The 10,346-nt window shown below is 36.8% G+C and overlaps 2 protein-coding genes across 2 annotated transcripts; both read right to left on the bottom strand.

Moving 5' to 3' along the window:
- Positions 954 to 5,536, bottom strand: LOC109841559 (uncharacterized protein At1g04910-like). Its single transcript, XM_020410521.1, has 9 exons — positions 5,371 to 5,536; positions 4,554 to 4,727; positions 3,023 to 3,090; positions 2,860 to 2,948; positions 2,620 to 2,791; positions 2,236 to 2,528; positions 1,883 to 2,087; positions 1,482 to 1,639; positions 954 to 1,370 (listed from the first exon to the last, which is right to left on the bottom strand). The coding sequence occupies exons 1-9, from the start codon at positions 5,534 to 5,536 to the stop codon at positions 1,136 to 1,138; spliced, it is 1,560 nt and encodes a 519-aa protein (XP_020266110.1). The 3' UTR covers positions 954 to 1,135.
- LOC109840111 (metal tolerance protein 5-like) lies at positions 7,949 to 8,562 on the bottom strand. Its single transcript, XM_020408625.1, has 3 exons — positions 8,494 to 8,562; positions 8,232 to 8,351; positions 7,949 to 8,150 (listed from the first exon to the last, which is right to left on the bottom strand). Exons 1-3 carry the CDS (start codon positions 8,548 to 8,550, stop codon positions 8,025 to 8,027), a joined length of 303 nt encoding a protein of 100 aa, XP_020264214.1. The 5' UTR covers positions 8,551 to 8,562; the 3' UTR covers positions 7,949 to 8,024.

Below are 10,346 nucleotides of genomic sequence, written 5' to 3'. Positions count from 1 at the left end.
GACAAAAAGAAAAAACAAATGAGTTTTGATATTATGCGGAGAAGAAACGAGCCTGCTATGGCCAAACATCCTTGGGAGAGAAAACATGTAGTCCAATACCGCGCACCATCTGATTCGAATGGTTTCTATTAGGTTCTAAGTCACTTGGGCTTAATAGCATCTCCTTGTCTACCTGAAATTATGAGCTCCAATTATGGATAGCAAAAAATGAAGCAATGAAGGATAAGTTATAATATGTATCATAGCAATTTTAGTAATTTAAAAAATGAAGGATAAAGAATTTCTCGATAACATACTCTCTAATTAATTACAATAATATATGAATAACTAAATATACGCTCTATAAAAAAACTCTATAAGTGAATAATATATATAATTTTTCCTAATAATATAGCACACTACTTTTCCAATAACATAGAGATGGTGCTTACTATGTTAGGATATGCATCCCTCAGAGCAGCCATTCTCTTTTCACCACGATAGATTGTCCCTGCAACAATGTATATTGTAGCCTCCCTCCCAAACTCTAGAGCTTTTAAAACCAACGCAATCTCCTCAAGAGTAAGAAGACATCAGCCTTCGAGATTTCTGTCCTCAGGATCTATCTCCTTTTCTTTCCACCATTCCGCTAAATATCTGTAAGTTCACACGAACTATTCATATGTCCTTAAATTTGTTTTGATTACCAAACTCTCTTTCTTTGTTGCTTTGAAGAATAGGAGACTATCATCTGCAAAGAAAAGGTGGGGGACTATTCGACTGCCCCTGCATGCAGTAGCTCCTATCAATTGCTTTGATTCCTCAACTTTTTTCAGCATCCATGAAAGACCTTCGGCACAAGGAGAAATAAGTACGGCGAGAGAGAGTCTCCTTGACGAAGCCCTTTCGAGGGAGGAAATGCACGAGATAGGGAGCCATTTAAAAGGACGGAAAAGGAAATTACTGAGGAGATGCAACGCATGATTAATGAAAACAGGAAAAACTAGCAGAAAGAATATCCACTATCAACTTTTGTTTGAATAAAAACGGGAAGAACTAGCCAAAGAAAATAAAAGGATAACTATACAAGGGCTGCAAACATGCAGGCTACTCTCCAAGACAAGGTGTATTTCTATAATTTTCATGTTGGATTGCTCTATAGATAACGACCATGATTTAGGCACTCTTGCGGATTAGCATAAAAATAGTCCTCCACCTTTGGCTGTCCCTGGATCACTTTCCTCTCTTTAGGCTGACCCATATGATCCTTGTGCGCCTGTTGAACAAGATTGGAGAATTGATCCCAAGATATTTCTCCATCTTGATACAGATCCAAATGCTCCACCAGTGTTTTCCTGTCCAAAATGATGCTCTTACGGAAACCATTATACCTGCACAAGCGAAAAAAGAAAGAGCTCTTATCAAGATCTCGATACTGAGATCTCGTCATGACAAAAAGAAAGAATTAATGAGTTTCGATACTATGCAGAGAAGAGCTGAACCTGCGATGACCCTCTACAACTTTAGCCATGTTCCCGTCGTGAGTTGGGACGAAAACATCGCTTGCGAGAGAAACCAAGTAGTCCAATGCTGCCATCTGATTTGAATGGCTTCTAATAGGTTCTAAGTCACTTGGACTTAATAGCATCTCCTTGTCTACCTGAAATTACATGACCTCTAATTACGGATAACAAAAATTGAAGCAATGGAGGATAAGTTACCGCATGTATCGTAGCAAATTTACTAATATAGAAAATGAAGGATAAAGAATTTCTCGATAACATACTCTCTAATTAATTACAATAATATATTAAGATATGTTCCATAAAAAAACTGTAAAATTGAATAATATTCCTAATAATATAGTACAATACTTTTCCAATAACATAGAGATGGTGCTTACTGTGTTAGGATATGCATCCCTCAGAGCAGCCATTCTCTTTTCACCACCATAGATTGTTCCTGCAGCAATGTATATTGTAGTGTCCCTCCCAAACTCTAGAGCTTTTAAAATCAATGCAGTCTCCTCAGGAGTAAGAGGACATCGGCCTTCGAGTCTTCTCTCATCAGGATCTATCTCCTTTTCTTTCCACCATTCGACTAAATATCTGTGAGTTCACAGGACCGATAAAATTCCATTAGTCAGTTTTGTCCTGCAGGCAAACACAATTTAGAGAGAGAGAGAGAGAGAGAGAGAGAGAGAGAGAGAGAGAGAGAGAGAATTGTATAGTAAATGACACATGTAAGATGCAAAACCTCTTCCTTGTCAATTCTTCAGCTTCTTCTTCAGAGCATCCGTGAGAGCACCCAGAAAAGGCAAGCATGTCCATCTCATATCGCAAATGGAGCGCAACAAAGTTCTCGGTTTTTTTCTTAAGGATGGAAATTAGCCTTTCACCTAAGGCCTCGATTTGTTGATTAAACTTCAGAGCATCGTAATTGACACGACAACGAAGTTTTTGGAGTTCAACTGGAAGGCCATTGTTTGCAAGACGAGTATCCGTCTTCAGAAAACGAACTACTTTGTGCTTCCTTGCAAGCGGTAAGATCTATAACCAAGAATGCATATGTTTCAAAGGACATAATGAAAGAAAAGAAACCGAAGTTATTTGTAGAGAAATGAATAAACTCTTAGCTGACCTGTTTCAAGTAGTATGCCATATTCGACCAGCTGACCGGAGGCATTGAATGTACCTTCACAATCTTATTATCTATATCTCTGATAAGCTTCTTAGGGAGATTCTTGATGATCTTTACCTCATCTCTCAGTGAATCAATGAAGTGATCCACATCAAATATATCTTCAAAATTACTGCAAAATGAATAACCATGAATAAGAAAGTGCCTTGTTTTGAAATATAAGATGAGCAATATTTATACCTCTTATCGGCCCAAAATGATCTTTTGTCGAGCTCTGGAACTACTAGCGTCATATTTAGATGGCGGGCAATGGTTACCATGTCACTTATCTGCAAATAACTATTACAAGTTCATAATGGAGCCTTCCTCAAAATGATCTTTAAAGAAAAAGAAAATTACGTACCCCAGCTCGCATTTGATTCAGACCTCCATTGCAATACAACAGAAGATATCCATTACTTCTATAAACTCCTGGAGAAAAGTACAAAAATAAATGCATAAATGTGTATGTAAGGTCGAGAGTAGAAAATCATTGATGAACCTCTTTCTACTTAGCAACGATATGCGTCAAATACACGTATATTGGACATGATGTAGCTTTTCTTGGGATAAGAAGCATACATTAGGAATATTATTCCCTCCAATGAAGTGATATTTTTCTTATATGACAGCCAAATTGTTTCTTTAGAAAAGAATTTTCGTACATAATATTAGCAAGAATCTGAGATAACATAAAAAAGTAAAAGAGATGTCGTCGGCAAATCTTTTCATTTTTTTATTCCACGTTATTTGCTTTATCATCTTCCTAAATTTTCTTTCCTCTATCTTCATTAAAACTCCAAAAAGACTTAACTAACTCAATATGAAACATATCGCAGTCATTTTCCCTTCTCTTTAACTTGGTTTTAAACAAAAAAAACCCTGTGTTTTCATGTTTGGATATACTTAGTTAGCCGCGTTCATAATGTCACAAATGCTTCAACACTACAAATGCATGTCATATAAATTATTCATACAACAAAAGGCTTGTTTATTAAGCTTAATTAGTTCATCTACGACAACCAAGGTCCACAATAGGCTAGTGAATTTGCAGCTTGGATTTTCCTTCACAAGTTTGAAGTTGATCTGATTAATAAATCCCCTCTTCAACTTCAAATTTTACATTTGACTACTTGAAGTCCCTAAAACTTCTATTCTTCGTGTTATGATCTCGTATTTCTCTGAGACAAACTAGGGCATATCCCTACCTTGTCCTCTTCTAAATTAAGCCTCTTCGGTTAAAAATATCTTTTTTAAAATGTAAACAAATCCTCTTCAGAAACATTTTTCATTAATGATATCTACTCCTCTACACAAATGGAAGAACCCAAGATTCATTATTTATGCCACAGTAAATACTACATTAACATTTACTGTAGCATTGTTACGGTAACAAACATGAAACTGTACACTATGGATTTTTTGAAAAAAATATTACTGTAGCACACTGAATGTTGTAGCAGAAGCAGGATGCTTTAGCAATTTAAAAAGTACTGTAGCAGTTAAACCGGGATTACTGTAGCAAAAAAAAAGGGTGCTCACACTAATGATTTGACTACTAACATGTTATATAGTATTTTTAGCGATCATTAGCATGATCAACCCTTCTGAAAATCGTTGTCATGCTTTAAGGGCACTTTCTGATAAAACATTCGAAGTTGAAGGGTTTTTTTTGAAAATTATGGTTCACACTTTTGGGGGCTTTGAGAAAAATATTTTAGAAAAATATTGAAAGATGAAATAAGTTATCTAATAACATGTACGTCAACCGGTTATCTGAGAAACACCCAAACTTAAAGGGGGGGGGTTTTGGTGAAATTTACCAAACCCTAATTTCCAAACCAAAACCCTAGTTTTCCAACAAAAATCCTAAAAAAAAAAAATCGACTAATTACTTCGAGGCAGCTTCCTTTGAGGCGAAGGCAAAGTCCAGCCAAGAGCATTATCCTCCGTAACAACATTATTGATCGAATTAACGGCGAGACTACGTTCAGTAGAGCACGGCAGCGTTCGGGGTGGCAGACCGCCGTATTGACACGAGTTGCACGATCCAAAACCCAATAGACAAGCTTACGATGATGCCTAAAACGCACGTGCGCATTCTTTTTCTCCACCCTCCACCTCCGCTGCAGTTGCTGCAGCCGCCTCTCGTCGAACGCCGGCGATGCTTTGCATTGTAGTTGAATAGCATTGTGGTCGGTCTCTATCAATCAACGATGTGATATTTTTTGGAATTTAAACATGAAGGGTTTTTGTTTTTTTTAGTATTTTGTTTCGGGACGAAAGAGAAAGAGAGGAGAAGAGTTTGGCGCCAGTCAGTTTTGTTTAGTTTCTTTAGTTGAGTTGTTAAAAGATAGGATAATAACTATAAACGGGATATTTTAGTTTATTGGGATTTAAAATTTTATCTCTAGCTCTATGGAAAATCTTAGTTGGGATTTATGTATGATTACTCCAATTAATTAAAAACGATATGGCGTACTTCTTTGAAGGGGTTTTGGAGATTGTTAGGGTGGATAGATTTTTTATTTTGAGCGCCCATCCTAATGACCCAACGCTTGAAGATAGAAAATAAGCTTTAATTATGATTTTTAGAAGACCGCCCCTTCTTCGCCGCCGTCCCTCACCGCCTCCATCTCCCCTCCACCACCCTCTCCCCTGTCCACCTCATCTCCGCCTCGCAGCTCAACCACCACAGACGCCAGCCCTCACCCCGTCGAGCTCCGCTCACCTTCACCGTCGAACTGCAGCGCCTCCTCCCTCTCTCGACTCCCTGGAGGAGGACAAGATGAGGATGGGCACCAAAGTGATGGAGCAGCTCCAGATCCGTGACAGGTCCCTTTTTTTCTCGATTTCCTTCGATTGATGACCAATCCATTGTTTTTAGATCCTTCATTTGATGCTTTGATGTGCTTTGAACAGAGGAAGATAACCCTAGGATGATAAGACTCAATTTTTAATTTGTATTTTTTCCTAGTTACACAAAGACAAATTTGGTTTTTTTTCCAAGCACAGTTAAAGTCAGAAATAACTTATAGTGATTCCTGAGCTCTCTTCAAGCATTAAAAGAAAATGTGACTTGTCTACAATTTAGTTAGATCACATAAAAATATGTTAATTTTTATGAATTATTAGAAAAAATACACAAAGATTAAGAGAGTTGAACGGATCTAATGCATGCTCAGAGTGGGAAGAACTAGATTTGAAGGCATCCCAGGTCTCCTTCGATCTTCTATATTCTCTGTGTGCATGCCCGTGTTCTCTATCCCTCTTTAATCTTAAGGGGTTTTTTTTTTGGCATGTAGTTCACAAAATTGTTGCAAAGTCAGGAAGCTTGGCACTCGCTATTGAAGCATAAAGAATCGGACAAAGCCAATGAATAATTCAAGTAATATGATGAATAATTCATGCTTATGTGGTGAGCTTGTGGATTGAAAGTTTGGTTTAAGTTGATGATACCCAATATTTGTGTTGAAGATCACTGGAGAAATTGCAACTTTGTGATGCTGCCATCTGAACTGATAGTGTACATCATTAGCATCAGGATAGCATCAAGATGTTCTATGTTCCTTTTGCCTACATATTCCTTGATTTCTTGTATATTTACACGCGGGAACTAGGGACTGTAACATCTTGTTCCTTAATGACAGTGTTCTTCTAAATAAAATTTAAATAATTTCTGTGTGTAGATTTCTCTCCTTTTTCTATTTCTTTTTCCCCCATTGTGCAAACATGGGTATATTACAATGAGGAAGTCACTCATGTACTGGTTATTTATATTACGAAAGAGTTTTGCAAATTATTCTTTACTCATGGAGATGGGGATTTGGATTCTGGGTCACTGGGTGTAGATTGATTGTTGTTGATTTTCGATTCTGGGTGTAGATTGATTTTGATTTTGTTAATTGAGCTTTGCATCTAATGGCTTGCAATTTCCCATTTCTTATTATGTTATAGTTTCAACAAGTAATCCAATATTTGTATCTAAAGTTGACAAAATTTCCATGCTTTTATGTTGATCTCGAGCAGATGCTTTTATGCTTGAATTGAAGTTTGTGTTTTGGAGCTATGCCAAGTTGTGGAGAAGAAGAAGAGGATTGCATTCTGGAAAGATTTGATGATGAAAGATAGTATGCCAGAGTGCAGTTTTGGATCTTTTTTACACTCCGGGCTGAAAAGTTTTGCCATAACGCCACCTGAAAATTCAATTGGGGTGTTTGATATCAATCCTCAGATGGTAAATGGTGACAAAAACGCCACCTGGAAAGTTTTTGGAGGAAGTATTCCCTCAGTTTATCTAAATAGAGTCATTGGTGGAATGGGATGGGCTATGTTGGTTCAGTCACTGCTACATTTTTCCTGATTAGCAGTCACAGATACATCTGTGGACACAGGCAATTTTGTATAGATTTATCATAGATTATTTTTGAGGGAAAATTTGTTTATAGATGTTTAACGTGGGTTATTGTTGTATTAGTTCAGTTGCATTCATGCAGCAATTTTGTACCTGAGATTTATTAACTGAAGAATGTTAATATTAATTGGTTGCGATTTTGTGCCCGTTCCTATTGTTAGTGTATTTGTTTCTGTAATTATCCTGCTTCAGTCTAAGGTTTGATTTTGGTGCTCAGCGTGTTGTTGCTTACAACAATTTTGTACCTGGGAACTGAGCACTATATGTAGCTAATTTCTAAATTTTGCATAATATTATGAAAAGGAAAAACTGGTTAATTATGATTCTCTTCAATTGTTCCTACTGTCAATAAATTGTTATTGTTGTTGATGCTTGTTTAATTATATGATTCTGTCAGTGCATTACCAGGAGTTGCGTTTTGGTTATGCAACTCTTTATGATACTCTACACCATTACACAAACATATATGTATTTAGAATGATCTGGCTAATTAATGAACCTGAGTACTATGTATTGTTACAGATTAACACATTCAGTTGCCACCTTGCGCATTTCAGTCCTTGGCAACAATAAACTCTGTGGAGGTAACTCAATGTTACAGCTGCCACCTTGCACATTTCAGTCTACTTATATTATACAAAGTCAGAAAGTGAAAAATGATACAAAGCTGCTCATTATGTGCTGAAATAAATCCATGAAGCAAAAAAAAAATTAGGCCAAAGCAGATGCTCAAACAGCAAGGTCAGTATAACACCGTACATGAACTTGCAAGTACGCAACCATACACTAAGCATTGAGACAACTTGAAGAAATCTTTGAATATAACCTCAATCCACAATATCATGAGCTAATATCTCAACAAACCCTACTAAAATATTCTCAACAAATCAGTGCCAATATCTCAACAAATCCTACTAAATGAATCCCAATGACAGTAACAGGCTCTCCCCTTTCAAAAATCAGTGCCAATATCATGAGCTTCTCTAAGTGGCATCTCCGATGACAACACAATGTCAACCTCCACAAAGTAGTGCGATCCAAATGTGTAGGCTCGAACTGTGTCGATGTGTCTTATAGCCTGTCCAAAATGACTTATTGTCAACAGTCAGAGCAATTATACTGACATATGAACATAGAAATGCTTTAAATCAATACTTACGATCATAGCTCCAACTGGGTCAATCCAATACTTTACATAATTGGCAAGAAGTGCAGCCACAAGCCCATTGATGTTGACCACCCAAGTTTCTTGCTCCTTGGTCAAGCTGAATCCATCCTCCTACACCAATTTAACCCACACAAGCATTTCATAAGAATATGTTCAGGCTAAACAGGTAATTACAGTACAATTTATCTCCCAAATTATGAAGCTATTTTGACTCATGCACACTGACATAGTTGAGAAAAGGACATTGACTTACATCTGATACTAATGAGCGCACTGATTCCAATATAATCTGGAGACAAAGAGTTGCCATAACAGATGCAAACACAAGGATTCCCTGCATAATAGTTTCTTTTAGTTAAGAAAAATGGAAGGCAAACTAAAGGATAACTTGGTACATTGAGGAGACTTGTATTGCCAGTAGAACAGAGTATGAATCAAGTTAATTAGGTGAAAGGACTGAATTATTCATTCATATTACTTGAATTATTCATCATATTACTTGAATTATTCATTGGCTTTGTCCGATTCTTTATGCTTCAATAGCGAGTGCCAAGCTTCCTGACTTTGCAACAATTTTGTGAACTACATGCCAAAAAAAAAACCCCTTAAGATTAAAGAGGGATAGAGAACACGGGCATGCACACAGATGAACTACATGCCAAAAAAAAAACCCCTTAAGATTAAAGAGGGATAGAGAACACGGGCATGCACACAGAATATAGAGGATCGAAGGAGACCTGGGATGCCTTCAAATCTAGTTCTTCCCACTCTGAGCATGCATTAGATCCGTTCAACTCTCTTAATCTTTGTGTATTTTTTCTAATAATTCATAAAAATTAACATATTTTTATGTGATCTAACTAAATTGTAGACAAGTCACATTTTCTTTTAATGCTTGAAGAGAGCTCAGGAATCACTATAAGTTATTTCTGACTTTAACTGTGCTTGGAAAAAAAACCAAATTTGTCTTTGTGTAACTAGGAAAAAATACAAATTAAAAATTGAGTCTTATCATCCTAGGGTTATCTTCCTCTGTTCAAAGCACATCAAAGCATCAAATGAAGGATCTAAAAACAATGGATTGGTCATCAATCGAAGGAAATCGAGAAAAAAAGGGACCTGTCACGGATCTGGAGCTGCTCCATCACTTTGGTGCCCATCCTCATCTTGTCCTCCTCCAGGGAGTCGAGAGAGGGAGGAGGCGCTGCAGTTCGACGGTGAAGGTGAGCGGAGCTCGACGGGGTGAGGGCTGGCGTCTGTGGTGGTTGAGCTGCGAGGCGGAGATGAGGTGGACAGGGGAGAGGGTGGTGGAGGGGAGATGGAGGCGGTGAGGGACGGCGGCGAAGAAGGGGCGGCGACGAAGGATCTGGTTTCTTGAGTTGAGGGAGGAGAGAGAGAAAACGAGTGAGATAGTCACGAATTTATTGGGATAGGGGTCACGGAGTTGCCTTGGTTTTTTTCAAAAACCCCCCTGCGCACGAATTTAAGGGGAAATGCGTACGCATTTGTGCGTACCTGAAATGCAATATATATATATATATATATACTAGTTTTTATGCACGTGCATTGCACATGGTTAAATATCATAATTATTCATTTTTAGTTTATTTTCTTACTAAAATTTGTTCTTTGATTTTGATTTTTTCTCACTTATGTCTCTAAAATTTAATATTGTAATTATTTATCTTCTTTAATATTTGTTTGAGTGGGCTACATAAAAAACTAATATTTGTTTGAATGGGCTACACGAAAACAACGTGAGGTCAATTTGAATATTCATGTTATTTAAATTGACATGAAAGAATGCTTCACCTAAGGAAGTATAATGTTGTAAAAGTACAAAATATTTGAAAAAATAGCATTATAATAGCAAGAGAAATAATTAAAGCCAATGAGCCTATACAATTGATTAGAAGTGGCTACATAGTACAAAAGAGAATATGGATTTCATTCATAATCATTGATAGACTTCATTGAAAACCATAAACTAAATATTAATGCTAACTCTAATATAATTTTATATGATATAAAAGCATCCACAGAATAAGTATATAAATTTAATGCTAACTCTAATATAATTTTATATGATATAAAAGCATCCACAGA

Source organism: Asparagus officinalis, chromosome 5, assembly GCF_001876935.1.
Source record: "Asparagus officinalis chromosome 5, Aspof.V1, whole genome shotgun sequence".
Lineage (NCBI taxonomy): Eukaryota > Viridiplantae > Streptophyta > Magnoliopsida > Asparagales > Asparagaceae > Asparagus > Asparagus officinalis.
Note: the sequence above shows the minus strand (reverse complement) of the source record. Positions and strands in the feature narration are given on the sequence as shown.

Excerpts from the sequence above, each read along its gene's own strand:
- LOC109841559 (XM_020410521.1), bottom strand. The coding sequence starts at position 5,536 with ATGGATTGGTCATCAATCGAAGGAAATCGAGAAAAAAAGGGACCTGTC. Across the intron at positions 3,091-4,553 it reads TCAAAGGAAGCTGCCTCGAA|GAGTTTATAGAAGTAATGGA; the intron begins GTAATTAGTCGA and ends ACTTTTCTCCAG. Across the intron at positions 1,371-1,481 it reads GTTGTAGAGGGTCATCGCAG|GTATAATGGTTTCCGTAAGA; the intron begins GTTCAGCTCTTC and ends TCGCTTGTGCAG.
- LOC109840111 (XM_020408625.1), bottom strand. The coding sequence starts at position 8,550 with ATGGCAACTCTTTGTCTCCAGATTATATTGGAATCAGTGCGCTCATTA. Across the intron at positions 8,352-8,493 it reads TGCGCTCATTAGTATCAGAT|GAGGATGGATTCAGCTTGAC; the intron begins GTAAGTCAATGT and ends AAATTGGTGTAG. Across the intron at positions 8,151-8,231 it reads ACCCAGTTGGAGCTATGATC|GCTATAAGACACATCGACAC; the intron begins GTAAGTATTGAT and ends CATTTTGGACAG.